The 22,184-nt window shown below is 43.1% G+C and overlaps 1 protein-coding gene across 2 annotated transcripts in view; it reads right to left on the bottom strand.

Annotated features, from left to right (window-relative positions):
• Positions 1 to 21,300, bottom strand: part of flna (filamin A, alpha (actin binding protein 280)) — a 92,606-nt gene extending 71,306 nt beyond the window's left edge. The window contains exons 1-2 of one of the 2 annotated variants that reach the window (XM_041798581.1): positions 21,004 to 21,300; positions 4,206 to 4,671 (exon numbers count right to left, since the gene is read on the bottom strand). In XM_041798581.1, the coding sequence (XP_041654515.1) occupies positions 4,206 to 4,575 (370 nt within the window). In that variant the 5' untranslated portion in view covers positions 4,576 to 4,671; positions 21,004 to 21,300. The remainder of the gene's footprint in view (positions 1 to 4,205; positions 4,672 to 21,003) is intronic. The other variant, XM_041798582.1, reaches the window with a different exon arrangement.
• Positions 21,301 to 22,184: the final 884 nt, after the last annotated feature.

Raw genomic sequence — 22,184 nt, 5'->3', positions numbered from 1 at the left:
AGTCGGTTTCAGAGACTCTAACACAGCCTAGTCTGGTTCTAGTCAGTTTCAGAGACTCTAACACAGCCTAGTCTGGTTCTAGTGTGGTTCTAGTCGGTTTCAGAGACTCTAACACAGCCTAGTCTGGTTCTAGTCGGTTTCAGAGACCCTAACACAGCCTAGTCTGGTTCTAGTCTGGTTCTAGTCGGTTTCAGAGACTCTAACACAGCCTAGTCTGGGTCTAGTCTGGTTCTAGTCGGTTTCAGAGACTCTAACACAGCCTAGTCTGGTTCTAGTCTGGTTCTAGTCGGTTTCAGAGACTCTAACACAGCCTAGTCTGGTTCTAGTCGGTTTCAGAGACTCTAACACAGCCTAGTCTGGGTCTAGTCTGGTTCTAGTCGGTTTCAGAGACCCTAACACAGCCAGGTCTGGTTCTAGTGTGGTTCTAGTCGGTTTCAGAGACTCTTACACAGCCTAGTCTGGTTCTAGTCTGGTTCTAGTCGGTTTCAGAGACTCTAACACAGCCTAGTCTGGTTCTAGTCTGGTTCTAGTCAGTTTCAGAGACTCTAACACAGCCTAGTCTGGTTCTAGTCTGGTTCTAGTCAGTTTCAGAGACTCTAACACAGCCTAGTCTGGTTCTTGTCTGGTTCTAGTCGGTTTCAGAGACTCTAACACAGCCAAGTCTGGTTCTAGTCAGTTTCAGAGACTCTAACACAGCCTAGTCTGGTTCTTGTCTGGTTCTAGTCGGTTTCAGAGACTCTAACACAGCCTAGTCTGGTTCTAGTCTGGTTCTAGTCGGTTTCAGAGACTCTAACACAGCCTAGTCTGGTTCTAGTCTGGTTCTAGTCAGTTTCAGAGACTCTAACACAGCCTAGTCTGGTTCTTGTCTGGTTCTAGTCGGTTTCAGAGACTCTAACACAGCCTAGGCTGGTTCTAGTCAGTTTCAGAGACTCTAACACAGCCTAGTCTGGTTCTAGTCTGGTTCTAGTTGGTTTCAGAGACTCTAACACAGCCAAGTCTGGTTCTAGTCGGTTTCAGAGACTCTAACACAGCCTAGTCTGGTTCTAGTCAGTTTCAAAGACTCTAACACAGCCTAGTCTGGTTCTAGTCTGATTCTAGTCGGTTTCAGAGACTCTAACACAGCCTTGTCTGGTTCTAGTCGGTTTCAGAGACTCTAACACAGCCTAGTCTGGTTCTAGTCTGGTTCTAGTCGGTTTCAGAGACTCTAACACAGCCTAGTCTGGGTCTAGTCTGGTTCTAGTCGGTTTCAGAGACTCTAACACAGCCTAGTCTGGTTCTAGTCTGGTTCTAGTCGGTTTCAGAGACTCTAACACAGCCTAGTCTGGTTCTAGTCGGTTTCAGAGACTCTAACACAGCCTAGTCTGGGTCTAGTCTGGTTCTAGTCGGTTTCAGAGACCCTAACACAGCCAGGTCTGGTTCTAGTGTGGTTCTAGTCGGTTTCAGAGACTCTTACACAGCCTAGTCTGGTTCTAGTCTGGTTCTAGTCGGTTTCAGAGACTCTAACACAGCCTAGTCTGGTTCTAGTCGGTTTCAGAGACTCTAACACAGCCTAGTCTGGTTCTAGTCAGTTTCAGAGACTCTAACACAGCCTAGTCTGGTTCTAGTGTGGTTCTAGTCGGTTTCAGAGACTCTAACACAGCCTAGTCTGGTTCTAGTCGGTTTCAGAGACCCTAACACAGCCTAGTCTGGTTCTAGTCTGGTTCTAGTCGGTTTCAGAGACTCTAACACAGCCTAGTCTGGGTCTAGTCTGGTTCTAGTCGGTTTCAGAGACTCTAACACAGCCTAGTCTGGTTCTAGTCTGGTTCTAGTCGGTTTCAGAGACTCTAACACAGCCTAGTCTGGTTCTAGTCGGTTTCAGAGACTCTAACACAGCCTAGTCTGGGTCTAGTCTGGTTCTAGTCGGTTTCAGAGACCCTAACACAGCCAGGTCTGGTTCTAGTGTGGTTCTAGTCGGTTTCAGAGACTCTTACACAGCCTAGTCTGGTTCTAGTCTGGTTCTAGTCGGTTTCAGAGACTCTAACACAGCCTAGTCTGGTTCTAGTCTGGTTCTAGTCAGTTTCAGAGACTCTAACACAGCCTAGTCTGGTTCTAGTCTGGTTCTAGTCAGTTTCAGAGACTCTAACACAGCCTAGTCTGGTTCTTGTCTGGTTCTAGTCGGTTTCAGAGACTCTAACACAGCCAAGTCTGGTTCTAGTCAGTTTCAGAGACTCTAACACAGCCTAGTCTGGTTCTTGTCTGGTTCTAGTCGGTTTCAGAGACTCTAACACAGCCTAGTCTGGTTCTAGTCTGGTTCTAGTCGGTTTCAGAGACTCTAACACAGCCTAGTCTGGTTCTAGTCGGTTTCAGAGACTCTAACACAGCCTAGTCTGGATCTAGTCTGGTTCTAGTCAGTTTCAGAGACTCTAACACAGCCTAGTCTGGTTCTAGTCGGTTTCAGAGACTCTAACACAGCCTAGTCTGGTTCTAGTCGGTTTCAGAGACTCTAACACAGCCTAGTCTGGTTCTAGTCTGGTTCTAGTTGGTTTCAGAGACTCTAGAGTCGCCAGTAGAACAGGAAACGCCATGCTTAACTGTCCCCAGAACTATGAACCTACATGACCAGAGGGTGGCGCTGTAGTTAAGGAGAGAAAAGGTGTTTTTGAAAGGTCACAGCCCTAAACTGTAGACCGGATCACCTTTTAGTTCAACAGACCAGTCCAGCTCAGTCCTCTATGAGACTCTGTAAATCCGCCATGATGGATTTTCACCTTTTTGAACTAAATTTGTCGCCTGTTCCTGAACTGTAGACCAGACTGGTACCAGATCTACTCTGGATGCTCTTTAAACCGGTCTCAGTAAACGCCGTGAACGCCGTGGTGATGTCGGGTTTCGTTTTGGAGTTATTGACCAATAACCTTTAAAGGAGCAGGGCGGAGCAGGAAGTGGTCGTAATTCTACGACGATTCATCAAAATGTCAGAAATCTTGGCACAAACCTCCAAGAAGAGACTGGGGGTTAGCCTTCAACAACATTTGTGACCTGACCAACAGGGGGCGCCAAAACAGCCAAAAGTGTGTACTTTAAAATGAGACAGGTTTAAATCCAAAGCATGCTCCTCATTTCTAAACTCTATGGGAATGCTCTTTATCCAGAATATTCCGTACACATGTGTCCACAGGGGCGGTTTTAGTCATTCAGGGGCCCCGGGCTGAGACTGGGCTGGGCCCCGGGCTGAGACCGGGCTGGACCCCGGGCTGAGACCGGGCTGGGCTTGGGCTGAGACCGGGCTGGGCCCCGGGCTGAGACCGGGCTGGGCCCCGGGCTGAGACCGGGCTGGGCTTGGGCTGAGACCGGGCTGGGCTTGGGCTGAGACCGGGCTGGGCCCCGGGCTGAGACCGGGCTGGGCTTGGGCTGAGACCGGGCTGGGCCCCGGGCTGAGACCGGGCTGGGCTTGGGCTGAGACCGGGCTGGGCCCCGGGCTGAGACCGGGCTGGGCCCTCACCACTGAGCAGAAAGCCTCCAGAGTTGATCTGACGAACCTCTGAGGTCACCTGAACTAGATCAAGGAGCTGAGTTTTAGGCAGTGATCCGTTTTTGGATATCAGGAGGTCAGAAAAGCCCAGCACTGCTGAAATTGTCCAAAAGTGTTGTCAACATTAGAGGAAGTCCTCTAAAGAAGGTCAGACGTTGACGATCTCAGCGAGCGCTGGTCTCAGAAGCGTCTCTAACGTCAGTCCGATCTCTACCAGACGTCTGAAACGCTGAAGCGAGTTGGAAACGCGTGAAAAACTTGTAAGTTGTCAACATCTGTTGTTGTTTTAAATGTGCTACATAAATAAAGCTGAACTGAACTGATCTGAGGGCGGGGGCTTCTAACAGTTGCTGGGACGGCGTTCTGGACTTCTCCGGCAGGTTTTAGCATCATAGGACTGGTCTCTAGTTTGAGACGCTGGTGTTTCTTAAATGCTCATATGTTGCCCAGCTCTACCTGTGAGACCACATCTCTAGGCCTCTCAGAGCTCTAGGCCTCAGGCACTGCCTCCCTGGGCCTGATGGGAAAACTGGACCCGGTCTGCACCCTCTCTGGGAGCATGACTGGTCCTTAAACCGGATTAAAGCGACCCTGTTCAACTCCAGAAACTCTGCCTGCCGCTGTCTGTGATTTAAAGAGCTAGAAACCACACTGCGCCCCCCCAAACTCTCTGCAGACCCGGATCTGGACTCACCTATGGACACCAGCTTGATGTTCTCTCTGTCCAGGAACTCCAGCGCCACGGACACGTTCTCCAGCTGCATCTGGCGGAAGGTGGGCCTCTGGTTGTACTTTCTCAACATCTTCTTCTGGGACAGGACCTCCAGGAGCCCGATGAGCCGCAGCCCGTCGCTCAGGTCCGTCTGCAGGTTCCCGATCCTCTTGTTGACGCATTTCAGATGCTCGTTGCACCAGCGCGTGAACGTGTTCTGCTGGATCTTCTTCCACGGCGCGTCCTCGGCCAGGTCCTTCTCCGTGGCGGGCATTTCTGCGTCCTTATCCGCTGAGAGAGCGTTGGGAGCGGGCGCGGCGCTCTGGTGGAGCCGTGGGTGTGATCCGCTCATTTTTATGGGCTCGGCTGGCTCTCGGTTCGCTGGCTGCGTTTCTGGGTGGAGTCTGCTGGCTCTGCGGGCCTCCCTCTTTCTCTGCGAGGCTGTTTTCTGTGTGGAGAGGAGAGGAAGAAGGAGAGGAGGTGAGGAAGAGACGCAGACTTATAGCCCGGAGACAGAGATTCTGCAGGGGAGGAGGTTTACACCGAGAAAGGGAGTCACTCCGGATCAAACTGGTGTCAAGTCTGAGGCTGTAGGTGAGTCACAGTGAGTCAAAGATGGCTGCCTTTAGACCCCGGAGCAGAGGAGGGCTCAGTCCTCAGCCCAGCTCACTCAAAACAGAGAAAACAGAGACTAAAAGTCAAAAACCCCCTCTGATAATCCCCATAAAACACTCAGCTCACACTAAACAGAGACTAAAAGTCAAAAACCCTCTGATAATCCACATAAAACACTCAGCTCACACTAAACAGAGACTAAAAGTCAAAGAAAGTTTTGATAATTCACACAGAAACACTCAGACGAGACCAGGCTCAGGTAGTCCTCACTTATTTAACCCTGGTTTATGGTTTTATCCGCCTTAACTGGGCTAAAAGTTTGATTTAGTCAGACCCAAGGCTAGTCCTTCTCCACCTCTATGGTGGCCCAGAGGGTAAAATACAAAAATGTTTAGCGCGATGCCCAAATATTTTAGATACAAAAAATTCAAGCTGCTCTTAGGTGGAATATTTGTGAATCATACTGACATTTCAGAAACTGTAACATCATTTTGGGCAACACAAAAATATTTCATGCTACAAACAGAACTTTAAAAAAAAAGCAATTTTGAGACATTTTGTGAAAACCAGAAATATTTTATCTAGCTTCAAATATTTAGAGAAAAGCCTTTTTTTTAAAACAAGCAAATAAATATTTAATAAACTACTTTAACTTTTTATGCAAAAGAAACAATTCAATAGTGCCAAAATAATTTCATGAATCCCTATAAATAACACTGAAACACCAAAAAATGTGCTAATCAAAAAAAACACGATGTTCAAAAAAATTAATGACGTGGAAAATTTAATTGCACGCGTGCAAAAAAATAAACATGAAATAAAAATATCTTAAAAAATAGAGCAGAGCCATTTTCTGAAACGCAATAATTTATTTTTTGCTCCATTAAAGTATTTGAATGAAATGAATTAATTATGAATTTGTCGATTGTTTTGTGGACTCAAGATCCAGATTTAAATAAAAACAGAAAACAGAGCACAACTCTGAAAACATGTTTTTTTAAAAAATAAAATCTCACTAAAATATCATATTCAGGCCCATGAATGTGTGCATTTACGTTGCTGTAATGTTTTATATTTCATGGCATTAACTGAAATGTTTTTCCAGTTGACCCTCAGGGCCACCGTACCATGTCATGTTAACAGAGATGTTCTGAGTCTTGGAGCAGATTTAAAGAGCTGAAATTCCTCCATCCCAGCCTCCTTTTAAAGTCAATGATCTCATCTCGATCCATGTTGACGGTCTCAGCGGGCGGAGGAATAAATATCAGACCGGTCCTGTGGGACGTGACCTTCACGAAGTCACGTTGTCCCGTTTGTTTTTGTGTGTGACGGCAGGAAGAGCCCAAGTATTTCTCAGATACCTACGTGGATGATTCTGCTGTTATCTCTTAGTATTTATCAGGTTTCTGTACACCACAGACTTTGTGCCCCAGTGGCTTCTCCAGGCATACATCCAGGACCTGCTGACAACAGCTCTGTGACCCACTCTTGGTCCCTGACCCACCCGCTGAGAAACATTGGTCTAACAGTTAATACCAGCTGTAATGAAATGATGCAAAAACAAACCGTAAAGCAACAATCAATCAAAAGTCATCAGACTAGAAAAACTGAGATCATAAACATTCAATTCCGTGTTTTTAACAACGACCAAATAATCTGCCCCTGTGTTCTCAGGCTAAATTAGAACAAGGGAAAGGAAGGAATGTTTTACATGTTTTGCATGTCTTAATGTCGTCATCTTCAAAGGCAGAGGGTGGAGTGTTTTACAAGCCTTGATGACGTCATCTTCAAAGGCCAAGAGTGGAATGTTTTACAGGCCTTGATGATGTCATCTTCAAAGGCAGAGGAAAATGTTTTACAAGCCTTGAAGAAGTCATCTTCAAAGCCAGAGGGTGGAATGTTTTACAAGCCTTGATGATTTCATCTACAAAGGCAGAGGGTGGAATGTTTTACAAGCCTTGATGATGTCATCTTCAAAGGCAGAGGATGGATTGTTTTACAAGCCTTGATGACGTCATCTTCAGAGGCAGAGAGTGGAATGTTTTACAAGCTTTGATGAAGTCATTTTCAAAGGCAGAGGATGGAATGTTTAATATGTCTTTATATCATCATCTTTAAAGGTACAGGATCGAATGTTTTACAGGCCTTGATGACTTCATCTTCAAAGGCCGAGGGTGGAATGTTTAATATGCCTTGATGATGTCATCTTCAAAGGGACAGGATGGAATGTTTTACAAGCCTTGAAGACATCATCTTCAAAGGCAGAATGTGGAATGTTTAACAAGCCTTGATGAGGTCATCTTCAAAGGCCAAGGGTGGAATGTTTTACAAGCCGTAATTATGTCATCTTTGAAGGCAGAGGGTGAAATGTTATAAAAAGCCTTGATGACGTCATCTTCAAAGGCAGAGGGTGGAATGTTTTACAAGCCTTGATGATGTCATTTTCAAAGGCAGAGGGTTGAATGTTTAACATGCCTTGATGACATCATCTTCAAAGGCAGAGGGTGGAATGTTTAACATGCCTTGATGATGTCATCTTCAAAGCCAAAGAATGGAATGTTTTACAAGCCTTAATGATGTCTTTTTCACAGGCAGGGGTTGAAATTTTATACAAGCCTTAATGACGTCATCTTCAGAGTCAGAGGTTGGAATGTTTAACCTGCCTTGATTACATTATCTTCAAAGGCAGAGGGTGCAATGTTTTACATGCCTTGATGACGTCATCTTGAAAGGTACAGGATCGAATGTTTTACAAGCCGTGATGATGTCATCTTTAAAGGCAGAGGGTGGAATGTTTAACATGCCTTGATGATGTCATCTTCAGAGGCAGAGAGTGGAATGTTTTACAAGCTTTGATGAAGTCATCTTCAAAGGCAGAGGATGGAATGTTTAATATGTCTTTATATCATCATCTTTAAACGTACAGGATCGAATGTTTTACAGGCCTTGATGACGTCATCTTCAAAGGCCGAGGGTGGAATATTTAACATGCCTTGATGATGTGATCTTCAAAGGGACAGGATGGAATGTTTTACAAGCCTTGAAGACATCATCTTCAAAGGCAGAGAGTGGAATGTTTAACAAGCCTTGAAGAGGTCATCTTCAAAGGCCAAGGGTGGAATGTTTTACAAGCCATAATTATGTCATCTTTGAAGGCAGAGGGTGAAATGTTATAAAAGGCCTTGATGACATCATCTTCAAAGGCAGAGGGTGGAATGTTTTACAAGCCTTGATGATGTCATTTTCAAAGGCAGAGGGTTGAATGTTTTACATGCCTTGATGAAGTCATCTTCAAAGGCAGAGGGTGGAATGTTTTACATGCCTTGATGAAGTCATCTTCAAAGGCAGAGGGTGGAATGTTTTATAAGCCTTGATTACGTCATCTTCAAAGGCAGAGGGTGGAATGTTTTACATGCCTTGATGAAGTCATCTTCAAAGGCAGAGGGTGGAATGTTTTATAAGCCTTGATTACGTCATCTTCAAAGGCAGAGGGTGGAATTTTTTAGAAGCATTAATGATGTCATCTTCAAAGGCAGAGTGTGGAATGTTTTACATTCTTTAATGACATCATCTTCAGAGGCAGAGGATGGAATATTTTACAAGCCTTAATGATGTCATCTTCAGAGGCAGTGGATGGAATGTTTTACAAGCGTTAATGATGTCATCTTCAGAGGCAGAGGATGGAATGTTTTACAAGTCTTGAAGACGTCATCTTCAAAGGCAGAGGGTGGTATGATTTACAAGCATTAATGATGACATCTTCAGAGGCAGAGGGTGGAATGTTTTACAAGCATTAATGTCATCTTCAAAGGCAGAGGATGGAATGATCACATCATAGAAGTTTAACTTGAAATATTGTTTATATATCAGAGTTATTAAAGAAGTTTTCTCCTATCATTAATGACATTTTAGCCAGTGCCTGGATAATAACAGCTTCCCCTCACTGATCTGCGTGCTCTCTGCTGGTGAATCATATAGGGGAACTCCGGTACATCCACATGTTCCTCTTATTGATGTTTGTATGGTAACCATGGTTACCATGGTTAGACTTCAAACTGAAAATACTAAACTATTACAAACATAAAGACCAGAAGGACTACAGTTTGAATTTTCATGGCCTGCATGATGAAGGAAAGGATGGAATGCTTTGTAAACTTTAAAGGATGGGATCATCTTTGAAAGCAAGGATAAAATGTTAAATAGGCTTCAAAGGAAGACATCTTTCAAGGCAAAGATGGAATGTTTTATAGGCTTTGAAGGATGGTATCATTTTTGGAGGCAAGGATGGAATGAAGGCTGTAAAGCATGATCTCTTTTGGATGATCATATTTAAAGGAAAGGATGGATTGTTTTTTAGGCTTTAAAGGATGATATCTTTAAAGGTAATGATATAATGTTCCTAAGCTTTAAATGATGGCATACTCTTTGGATGACATCATTTTCAAATGCAAGGATGGAATGTTTCTAGGCTTTAAAGGATAACATCATCTTTATGATGACAGCGATATTCAGCAGCACTTCTATAACATGGCTGATGGTGTAGGTGAAATAACGTGTGTGGATTCTTCTTCTACATGAACCCATGGATGCTGTGTGGTCATGTGATCGTTCTTCTTCTCTGGGAGAAACAGAAACGATGTGACTCTGCAGCTTTTTGACTAAATAAGGAGCTCGGTGCCAGCAGCCACAGCATGTTTGAGTGTGTGTCTGGTCAGAGGAGAATCTGAGGAATGCCCCTCACCCCATAACAACCCCAGAACCCCCCCACCTTAATAGCCCCCCAATAAAAGAGCCCCATTAATGTTGGACACTGGCAGCCTGAGCTAACAGTCAGTGTGTCTCCAACAATAGAACAATGGATTCACACGGCCTCTGTGGGAGGGTAACTCACTGTTTCACAGGTTTATCACAGGAATACTCGCCATAACCGCCCCGTACTTAAATGATTAGAATAATGACGGCTGTGGAGGCCAGAGGAAAAGAGCAGGAGAGTGTGCAGAAGATGACCATGCAAGAACACGGGACAAAGATGTTTATAGAAGGAGAGAAAACTTATTAAAAATGAGAAATATGCTGAAATGTTTCCTGACGGTCTGTCCATTGTTTGAGGAGAATCTGTCCAGTAAACAAAAGACACATTCAGGGTGGGACAGAGTGAACAAGGACACGTTCCAATGAGTCAGAGTCTATCAGAGCCAGCTCTGTGCTGCTCTGGCTCCATCTAGTGTTCACTGATGGTACTCACAGCTCCTTCCACACTCCTTTCCTTCCTCATGTCTTCAAACTGACTGACGCTGGGCAGTTTGACCTTCAGGCAATAATAGGCAATAACATCCGGCCTTGTGCTCCAAGGGGCCCCAAGATATCATCATTTAGGTACAAATCTAAAACTACATGAAATGAGTAGGATGTGTATGAATAAAATAGCGTTAAACTAGGTTTTAATTAACCAAAAAAGTCCTTGTGGATGACCCCTGGCCAAGACATCAGGGTCCAAGCCTCTCAGAGAACCCAAAATATCTTCATATTAGTCCAATGATAGTACAGTAGATCCCTATGGACAGACTGGAACAGCTGAATGCTGGATATCTGTGTGGGAAAATGGATCAGTAAATCCAAAAGTCTGATTAGAGTCAGAAGAAATGATATGTCACCAATAGTTAGCATCTATTCTTATGTTTTTTTATGTTCCTCCTGGACAAGAGAAATGTTCAGATGGATGGAGTTTGACTACTGATGCTCTTCTAGATATGCCTTCATGCAAAAGGCAAGAAAGTAATGTTTTATAAGCCTTGATAACATCATCTTCAAAGGATGGAATGTTTTATAAGCTTTAATGACCTTATGTTCAAAGGATGGAATGTTTTATAAGCCTTGATGACATCATCTTCAAAGGATGGAATGTTTTATAAGCCTTGATGACATCATCTTCAAAGGATGGCATGTTTTATAAGCCTTGATGACATCATCTTCAAAGGATGGAATGTTTTATAAGCCTTGATGACATCATCTTCAAAGGATGGAATGTTTTATAAGCTTTAATGACCTTATGTTCAAAGGATGGAATGTTTTATAAGCTTTAATGACCTTATGTTCAAAGGATGGAATGTTTTATAAGCTTTAATGACCTTATGTTCAAAGGATGGAATGTTTTATAAGCCTTGATGACATCATCTTCAAAGGATGGAATGTTTTATAAGCCTTGATGACATCATCTTCAAAGGATGGCATGTTTTATAAGCCTTGATGACATCATCTTCAAAGGATGGAATGTTTTATAAGCCTTGATGACATCATCTTCAAAGGATGGAATGTTTTATAAGCTTTAATGACCTTATGTTCAAAGGATGGAATGTTTTATAAGCTTTAATGACCTTATGTTCAAAGGATGGAATGTTTTATAAGCTTTAATGACCTTATGTTCAAAGGATGGAATGTTTTATAAGCCTTGATGACATCATCTTCAAAGGATGGCATGTTTTATAAGCCTTGATGAGATCATCTTCAAAGGATGGAATGTTTTATAAGTCTTGATGACATCATCTTCAAAGGATGGAATGTTTTATAAGCCTTGATGAGATCATCTTCAAAGGATGGAATGTTTTATAAGTCTTGATGACATCATCTTCAAAGGATGGAATGTTTTAGAAGTGTTGATGGGATCATCTTCAAAGGATGGAATGTTTTATAAGCTTTAATCGCTTTATGTTCAAAGGCAGAGGACGGAATGTTGGTTTTTACTTCAATTTTTTGCTAAATTGTACTATATTTGGCAACGTTTAGAAAAGTGGGTGGAACTGGTGAGGAGCCTGGTGCCTAGCCAATCTAAATCCCCAAACAGCCAACAACACTCAGTCAGCCCTTAGAGCATCAGAACCTAAACTTCCCTAATTATGCTGAACTTGTATCCTATACCAACATTCTTTCTCTCCTGCTGACTGTCCTTTTTTAACTACTTTTGGAAAAAAAATGAACTATGGCCTACTATTTGGCAAAGTGGAGGGAAAAAGCTCCCAACACCCCAAGCTTCACCAACATTCCATCCTCTGCCTTTGAAGATGATGTCACCCTTTAATATTTTTGAAACATTCAATCCTCTGAAGGTGATATCATACTTCGAAAGATAATCCTTTGAAGTTTATAAACCTTCCATCCTCTGAAGATGATGTCATACTTTGAAAGATAATCCTCTGAAGTTTATAAACATGCCACCCTTTGAACCAGCTTTGCTCATACCTCCTCCTACTCTATCAGACGGTCTACACACACAGATGTGCTGGGGCACAGAGCCATGTTACTGATGTGAACGCAGACCAGCTGGGGAGAGGGAAGCTAACATACTTAGACACAGAGCAAGACAATCCTGCCTAATGTGAAAATGCTCCAAACTGCTCCTATTGGTAAAGGGTCAGAGGGTCACAGAGGTAACACGGTGCTGTGAGCAAAGTGAAGTTCATCTAGGAGGTGAAAACCACAGGATTCCATCCAACACCACACAACCTTGTAGAAAACTTTAAACTTCCTTATGCACTCAGCCAAGGTAGGAGCAAAACAAACCAAACACTCTACTGGACTTGTAAATGTCTACCGAGGCCACTTTGTTGAAGGGGTAGGAGGGTGGAGTTTTGCAGGGCGCTCAGGTAACAGGATGTACAGTTGCATGCACAATTCAAAATGAAGAAAGCCTTGAAGGTGGGCGGAGCTAAGCAGCACGCCTCTATTTGCCTGGCTTCTTTTGTTTTCATTTTGAGTCAGAGCCCCCTAGTGGTGAGATTTACTGTCTGTCAGTTTAGGATATTTTTTACTAGAAATGTGACAAATACACATGCTAAGGTTTGAGTTACTGCCCCGTTAAGTCAGGATTATATCATAAACTTGATTCAGTCTTCAGCTGACTGCAGGGTTCACTAAAGGACGGGTCAGGGTTAGACCTGAAGAGGCCAGAATCAGACGGACATTTAACCTGGTCCTATTTAATGTGAAATGTCTACCGTATTTCTATGTCGGTATAAAACTGTGTCTGTATTTGAATGTTCTTTTGAGAACCCTCTCCTGTCCCGGGCCCAGAAGGAGGATTTGAACATGAGAGTAAAAGGTCAGTTATGTAAGAGCCTGAGCATGAGTACAGTCATGTATAAAACCATCATGTGGGTGCTGAAAGACCAGCCCAGTGTTGTTTCAGGACTGGGATCCAAACAGCTGGAGGACTCGGTCATAAACTCTAATCCACATCAGGAACCTCATCCAAAACCAACAAAGAGAGAAAAAACTGAACCAGGTTCATTTCCTGGATCACAGAGTCAGAGAGTCCGCTCGTGTTTCTTTATGTCAGTGATGTAATGAGAGAATAAATCAAACTAGACAGCTTTAAAAGATTATTTCTAATATCATTGTATTTTATTTCTTATTAAACATGTCAGAGGGTTTCAGATGTTTCCACATCACGGCTCTCCTAAAGAGAAAAACCAGATCATGGAGCTCTGCTGATCAGATTTATGCTTCTACATGTCTGAATGTGGAAAACATAAAAGAACCAGTGAGCTTTGATTCCTCATTAAACTTCACTCCTCAAGGACGGTCAGCTCTGTAAACACAGTCATAGCTCTGCTTCATTTCTAGCCGTGTTTTTACTGATGTTGTCTCATTGATGGTTTCCTGTAGAACCAGCTCTCCTCCGCTGGTCTGCGTTCACATCACTAACATCGCTGTTAGAGCAGGCCGGTGTAGTTACCGTCTGAAACAGTAGGGGGAGCTATGGACATTACTGTTTTAAAGGGTGACATCATCAAAGGCAAAGGATGGAATGTTGGAGTGTTTTCCCGCCATTTTGACCCAGTAGAGCTCCCCAGTGTGGCTCTGGAAGTAAAACTCCTGTTCATTTTCTCCACAGAGGGTCTGATTTTTAGCCAAACATCCACGTTAGACTGACAGCAGCTACCTGAGAGTGAAACCTCGGTAAATACTCCTGAAGAAGACTGAAGTGTTCAGATATCAACCTCTTTTACAGAAAAACATCTCAGCCAAAAATACTACAATACCCACAATCCTTGGGAGTGACAGCGAGGCCTCTCATTGGTAGGTTCACCAAGTAGTTTATTTTATAACACTATCATTTAAAATGTTACTAGAATAAATATAAGTGTAGCAAAAATGTACAAATATGTTTGAAAAGCTTGAACAGCTCTCCTGAACAAAAGGCTAATTGGATCCCAATCGATTGTGGGCTATATCAAGGGTGTCAAACTCAAGGCCCGGGGGCCAAATCCGGCCTGTGGTTCAGTTATACCCGGCCCACCAGATCATGTCTTATTTTTATTATAACTGGCCCTAAAATATGAGGTCTGAAGAGTTCTTCCAGTATAAAACTGTAAACTTAGCCTTGATGATATCAAATATCCTTCAGTCATAAAACTGTAAAAAAAAATATAAAGAGAAAAAAATAACTAGATAAAAAGAAATGTGGGAACTTCATTTATTTTCATTTCATATTTTGAATTTTACATATCACAGTTATGACTTCTCTCTGTTATTTGGACAATAACATTTATTATTTTGACCTTTAGATAATATTTAGGCTTCTTCAATTTTTTATTTGGACTTTTTATCCCATATTTTGACCTTTTTCAATTTTTTATTTTGACTTTTATCCCATTGTTTGACCTTTTACATTTATTATTTGGACTTTTAGATCATTTTTAGGCTTTTTAAAATTTTTTATTTATATTTTTTAATCCCATATTTTGACCTTTAGGTTCACGATTTTAAATGTCAACATATTTTGGCCTTAGAAACATGATCGTGACTTTCTTTTTTATATATTTGCCTTTTAAAAGCATTATCTAAACATGTAATTTTGTGTTTTGACCTTTTGAACCAATATGTTTGACTTTTTATCTCTATTTTGATCCTTTTAACATCATTTTGACTTTTTAAATCTCAAAATCATTTTTTTCCTCATAATGTATTACCGGTGAAAATGAGGCTGACAGTTTGGTTAAATGTGGACCCTGTTAGGCCCTCAGGTCAGACCTTAATTCAGAATCCGGGCCCCTCAGTGGTTTAGTTTGACACCCCTGGGATATGTAGTTCCTTAAAGAGAACGTACGCAGTCTTGAACCTTTGCCTTTTTTTCGCACGCCGTTTTTTCTCATGAATGTTGGTAGCCAGGAGTACTCAGGTAGCTGGTAGCTCGGTTCCTGGGTTAAAACCGTTGTAGCAGTAAGGATTCTGTTGAATGTCTATGGAGGATTTGAATGGAGAATTTTACTGCTAGAACCAGAGCGGTACAAAAGTGGGCGGGCACTGATGAGCTCTGTAATTGGCCATAGTTGGCAACTTTTGGAAAAGTGGGTGGAACTGGCAGAGGGGGCACCAGAAACAGGACCAGGTACTAATAAAAGTAGAATCAAGACCAGTTTGACCAGGACCACATAGTGGATCAACAGAGTTACACGTGCAGTATCTAATTTCCACCACCAGGGGGCTCTACATCAAAACAATAAGAAACAATAACAAGCAGAGACCAGACTGCTTAGCTCCATCCGTATTTATCTGGTTTTGAACGGTGAGCTACTCTCTCAGCATTCCTGCAGCACGAACCACAGAGGCCACTTTTAGCAGCTTTTCCCCGTCAGTGTGTGAAATTCATCCATGAAACTAAAACAGTGGTTTGTTGTTTAGAAAATAAACTTTATGGAGAGCCTTTATTCTAAATGAGAGGTAAACAGCAGAGGGGAGCAGTGTGTGTGGACTCTGCCGGACTTGTAAATGTCTAGTGGGACCACGCTGTTGCAGGGGTGGGGGGCGGAGTCATGTAGGGGGCTTTGTTAACAGAGCGTAGAGCTAATGTTTGCAGCTTATGTTTCCTAATGTAGCAGACCTTTGACCTTCATGGTCCCCATCATGCCTCCCTGCTGGTTGCTGTCATGTGATTGGCTGATGAGCAGGTGTACCTAATGAAGTGATCAGGGATTGTGTGTTGCATTAGAACAAATTTCAAACATTTCCCCCCAGTGTTTCCAGTATGATCACTAAACCATCCTGAGACCACAGCTCCTCATCTTCATCATCACCTTCACCACACCCACAACACCGAGCAATAACAGGAAGTGAGAGGAGCGCAGCACGCCATGCTGCTAACCACACACACTCACAAGGCGGCGTGTGGTTAGAGAGTCAAATACAGAGATTAGCGCAAAGGTCTGACTTCACCCTCTGTTTGCTGTCAACGGTGTGCATGCCAGTGTTGGGCACAAGAGTCAAACGAGGACATGTTTGGTCTGAATCTGCTCTCTTCAGATGTTCTCAGAGCGCCGGCCTGCAGAGTCAGTAAACATCACACTCGCTCTCTCTGTGTTTGAGATGAAGTGTGTTCAGGAATGTAATGACCTCAGGATGAAATCAGCCAACACAAAACGACGGCTTAGCTCACTGAAGACCAGGGAAAGACGGCATGATTCAGCCTGTTTTATGACATAGATTTAACAGTGACCAACTGGTTCATGACACCGCCTCATCAGATCCACTCATACTCTCAAGAACCATGTCAGCAGGAGACACCAGAAAACAGAGAAACTCAAACACTCCAAGCCACCGACGCTGCTCAAGTTTGAGGTTTGAGAAAACACTGAAGGTGGAGACGCTGCACTGTACCCTATGACCTTCTCTGATGCCCTCCAATGGACTTTAGACGATAAAGTGCCCTCTAATGGACTTTAGATGATAAAGTACCCTCTAATGGACTTTAGACGATAAAGTGCCCTCTAATGGACTTTAGATGATAAAGTGCCCTCTAATGGACTTTAGACGATAAAGTGCCCTCTAATGGACTTTAGATGATAAAGTACCCTCTAATGGACTTTAGACGATAAAGTGCCCTCTAATGGACTTTAGATGATAAAGTGCCCTCTAATGGACTTTAGATGATAAAGTACCCTCTAATGGACTTTAGATGATAAAGTGCCCTCTAATGGACTTTAGATGATAAAGTACCCTCTAATGGACTTTAGACGATAAAGTGCCCTCTAATGGACTTTAGATGATAAAGTACCCTCTAATGGACTTTAGATGATAAAGTACACTCTAATGGACTTTAGATGATAAAGTGCCCTCTAATGGACTTTAGACGATAAAGTACCCTCTAATGGACTTTAGATGATAAAGTACACTCTAATGGACTTTAGATGATAAAGTACCCTCTAATGGACTTTAGACGATAAAGTGCCCTATAATGGACTTTAGACGATAAAGTGCCCTCTAATGGACTTTAGACGATAAAGTGCCCTCTAATGGACTTTAGACGATAAAGTACCCTCTAATGGACTTTAGATGATAAAGTGCCCTCTAATGGACTTTAGATGATAAAGTGCTGTCTTTGGTGCTCTTTTATGGTCTTCAGATGATAAAGTACCCTCTCTGGTTCTTTCTAATGGACTTTAGATGATAAATCACCCTCTCTGGTGCCCTCTAATGGACTTTAGATGATAAAGTGCCCTCTAATGGACTTTAGACGATAAAGTGCCCTCTAATGGGCTTTAGATGATAAAGTGCCCTCTAATGGGCTTTAGATGATAAAGTGCCCTCTAATGGACTTTAGACGATAAAGTGCCCTCTAATGGACTTTAGACGATAAAGTACCCTCTAATAAACTTTAGATGATAAATCGCCCTCTCTGGTGCTCTCTAATGGACTTTAGATGATTAAGTACCCTCTAATGGACTTTAGATGATAAAGTGCTGTCTTTGGTGCTCTTTTATGGTCTTCAGATGATAAAGTGCCCTCTCTGGTTCTCTCTAATGGACTTTAGATGATAAATCACCCTCTCTGGTGCTCTCTAATGGACTTTAGATGATTAAGTACCCTCTAATGGACTTTAGATGATAAAGTACTGTCTTTGGTGCTCTTTTATGTTCCTCAGATGAGAAAGTGCTCTCTAATGGACTTTAGATGATAAAGTGCCGTCTCTGGTGCTCTCTAATGGACTTTAGACGATAAAGTGCTGTCTCTGGTGCTCTTTTATGGTTTTTAGATGATAAAGTGCCGTCTCTGGTGCTCTCTAATGGACTTTAGATGATAAAGTGCCCTCTAATGGACTTTAGATGATAAAGTACCCTCTAATGGACTTTAGATGATAAAGTGCCCTCTAATGGACTTTAGATGATAAAGTACCCTCTAATGGACTTTAGACGATAAAGTGCCCTCTAATGGACTTTAGATGATAAAGTACCCTCTAATGGACTTTAGATGATAAAGTACACTCTAATGGACTTTAGATGATAAAGTGCCCTCTAATGGACTTTAGACGATAAAGTACCCTCTAATGGACTTTAGATGATAAAGTACCCTCTAATGGACTTTAGATGATAAAGTACACTCTAATGGACTTTAGATGATAAAGTACACTCTAATGGACTTTAGATGATAAAGTACCCTCTAATGGACTTTAGATGATAAAGTGCCCTATAATGGACTTTAGACGATAAAGTGCCCTCTAATGGACTTTAGACGATAAAGTGCCCTCTAATGGACTTTAGACGATAAAGTGCCCTCTAATGGGCTTTAGATGATAAAGTGCCCTCTAATGGGCTTTAGATGATAAAGTGCTGTCTTTGGTGCTCTTTTATGGTCTTCAGATGATAAAGTACCCTCTCTGGTTCTCTCTAATGGACTTTAGACGATAAAGTGCCCTCTAATGGACTTTAGACGATAAAGTACCCTCTAATAAACTTTAGATGATAAATCGCCCTCTCTGGTGCTCTCTAATGGACTTTAGATGATTAAGTACCCTCTAATGGATTTTAGATGATAAAGTGCTGTCTTTGGTGCTCTTTTATGGTCTTCAGATGATAAAGTGCCCTCTCTGGTTCTCTCTAATGGACTTTAGATGATAAATCACCCTCTCTGGTGCTCTCTAATGGACTTTAGATGATTAAGTACCCTCTAATGGACTTTAGATGATAAAGTACTGTCTTTGGTGCTCTTTTATGTTCCTCAGATGAGAAAGTGCTCTCTAATGGACTTTAGATGATAAAGTGCCGTCTCTGGTGCTCTCTAATGGACTTTAGACGATAAAGTGCTGTCTCTGGTGCTCTTTTATGGTTTTTAGATGATAAAGTGCCGTCTCTGGTGCTCTCTAATGGACTTTAGATGATAAAGTGCCGTCTCTGGTGCTCTCTAATGGACTTTAGATGATAAAGTGCCGTCTCTGGTGCTCTCTAATGGACTTTAGATGATAAAGTGCCGTCTCTGGTGCTCTCCTAATGGACTTTAGATGATAAAGTGCCCTCTCTGGTGCTCTCTAATGGACACTAGATAAGTGATTCTTTACCATGGGGCCGTGGCCCATGGTTTGGCCGCCAGCGCCTGCTAGTGGGCCACCAAAAAAACTCCTTTTTTCCACCTGTGGGCCGTGAGGGCCACAAGGAGTAATTATTAGCTGCAAGACACTCAGTTGTAATACACCTCCCCGCCACTTGGTGGCAGTAATACGTCAATCAGTTGACTAAGAAGCTCAAACAAGCAGAAGAAGTCAGCCGCTAGTCTGGAGCAGAAGTTATGAATAAGTTTGTTAAGCGAAAAAATGAAGATGAAAGTAAGGAAGCCGATTAGGGCCAATTTTGGTGGATAAAATAATTTTGGGCAAGTCGAGATTAAAGTTGAAATGATGAGAATAAAGCTGAAACACAAGTGTTATTATTAAATCATGTTATTATTAACAGCGAATCATAGACGCTGTGTGTTTATGTGGCGAAGAATGTGAGGTATAACTCATTAACAGGAGCACAGCAGCGCTCGCGTCTCTTTCCTCCTCCTCTTCATCTGATCACCTGTCGGGACATTAGATGCAGTTATTGAATATAAATCAAGTTAAGAGTCTGATTACCAATTTGGTGCTAAAATTTGAATGGGCCCTGGCTCCCGCTGTACTGGAAAGGTTGGACCCTGAGGTCAAAAAGGTTAAGAACCCCTGCGCTAGATGATGGCAGAAGAGCGACTGAAGTTGGCAAGAGTCCAATCGTCACGTGTTTTGTTGCTCTGATTGGTCGACTAATGCTCCGACACGTCCTCATCAGTCAGACCGCTGACTCAGACAACAGCTCCAGGAATATGCAGCTAAAATATCTCAGTCGCCCCCTAGTGGCCAGGAGAAGGGATAACCAGGTTATTACGACTGGACCACAAGGATTAATAGATTAATCGCATTAATCAGGGTTAATTAACATCATCAGAAAGAAGTGACTTTGTAAATTGTGATTTCTCCGGTTCATCCACATCAGCGTCTCTAAAATCAGTCTGAACATTTACTCTCCACTCATTTCCTTTCAAATCCACAGTGTGAGCTACCTTTCAAAATAAAAGCAGGTCTGCATCCAAACAGGAAGTCAGTACCTGCAGTTTAAGACTGTGAAAGAATACACAACGACACAAAAACTGTTCAAATGCAAAAGGTTGGAACTTTAGAATATGGTTAAAAGGATGCGATTAATCACAGTTAACTGGAGAGGTTTAGAGATGAACTGTGATTACATTACTAGAATCTCACCAAGAACAAACAGAAGCATGTATTTCCTCTTTGATGAGTCTCACATGCAGACAGGGATCGGCTAAATTGCCCATCCCTACTCCTCAGACTCAGACACGAGGCTCTAGAAGCTTCTCTACATCCAGCCATGGCGTCCCGGTATCTCCCGGTAAAAACCCACCTGTCCTGAGAGTCTACCTGCAGCCCTGACCCTCAGCTCATGGACCAATCAGAGCCTCTCTCTGCTCAGCTGTCGGACCTGCTGCAGGCGGCGGGGGGCGCACTCTGCCCCCCGGTACGGAGCTCCGTGTCCGCGTTTTACCTTATTTGGTGTGGAGACCCTAAATGTTGCACGAGGAGATGCTGCTGCAGCCGTGCACGAGCACCGGAGGAGCGTGCACGTACATAAACACAGAGTGTGAAGAGATGATGAGCTGCAGCGGCAGGTAAACATCACCTGACTAACGTCACCCAAACCGGGACTTCACGTCCACGCGGAGACGGAGGACTACAGTGATAACACACACACACACACACACACACACACGAGCCACGGAGAGCAAACATCCCGACACACACTCCAACTCTCCCACAGTCCTGACGGAGCAGAAAGACGGAGAAGAAACCGGAGAAAGTCGGACTTACTCTGCTGTGATCCGGATCCGGAGGTTCGGTGTCTCTGCGCTCTCTCTCTGCTCTCTCAGGGTGTGTGTGTCGGTGTGTGTGCGTGGGTGTGAGTGCTCCCTCCCCACGCGCTCTCAGTCCCTGTGGGGGGATAAAAATGGGTGTACTGGTCTGACTGGTGTCCTAAAGAAAGTGGTGTCCCTCCGCTGCTCCTCTCTCTCTCTCAGAGCCTTAATTGGTCAGCATGAAGAAGTCTCTCTCTCTCTCTCTCTCTCTTCATACGTATGACGTCATGACCGCGCCTTCAGGATTTTAAAGGTATGATGTGACCCGCTCGTGCAGTGCCTAGATATCTCCCCCCACCCTCCTTTATTTAACCCTGGAGAGTCCTGAGCCCACGTCCTCCTGGTTTACTGCCTCTCTGCCCTGTTCTTCCTTCGCTCTGGTTCTCTCTGACCATGGGGGGGGGGGGGGGTTACCTTTAAATGGCTAAAACCTAGAGAGAGAATATGTAACCAAAACCAGCAATGATCAGTATTGATCCAGTTTTTAATCTACCCAAAATAATAATCACTCAGTTAATTTATGATTAATGAGTTAACCAGAGGATTAACAAACACTCCATCAATACCCAGAAACCAGACCAGTTAGATCACCTCTGCTCCTACAGTGTTACTGTGACTGTTGTGTTTAGATGGTGTGTAGTTGAAGTTGTGTGTAGTTGTGTGTAGTTGTGTAGTTGTGTGTAGTTGTGTGTAGCTGTGTAGTTGTGTGTAGTTGTGTGTAGCTGTGTAGTTGTGTGTAGTTGTTGTGTAGCTGTGTAGTTGTTTAGTTGTGTGTAGTTGTGTAGCTGTGTAGTTGTGTAGTTGTGTAGTTGTGTACTTGTGTGTCGCTGCGTAGTTGTGTGGTTGTGTAGGCGTGTGTAGTTGTTGTGTAGTTGTGTACTTATGTGTAGTTGTGTAGCTGTGTAGTTGTGTAGTTGTGTGTAGTTGTGTAGCTGAGTAGTTGTGTGTAGTTAAGTAGCTGTGTGTAGTTGTGTAGTTGTTTAGTTGTGTAGTTGTGTGTAGTTGTGTAGCTGTGTAGTTGTGTAGCTGTGTAGTTGTGTAGTTGTGTAGTTGTGTACTTGTGTGTCGCTGCGTAGTTGTGTGGTTGTGTAGGCGTGTGTAGTTGTTGTGTAGTTGTGTACTTATGTGTAGTTGTGT

Source organism: Cheilinus undulatus, linkage group 11 (assembly GCF_018320785.1).
Source record: "Cheilinus undulatus linkage group 11, ASM1832078v1, whole genome shotgun sequence".
Taxonomy (NCBI): domain Eukaryota; kingdom Metazoa; phylum Chordata; class Actinopteri; order Labriformes; family Labridae; genus Cheilinus; species Cheilinus undulatus.
Note: the sequence above shows the minus strand (reverse complement) of the source record. Positions and strands in the feature narration are given on the sequence as shown.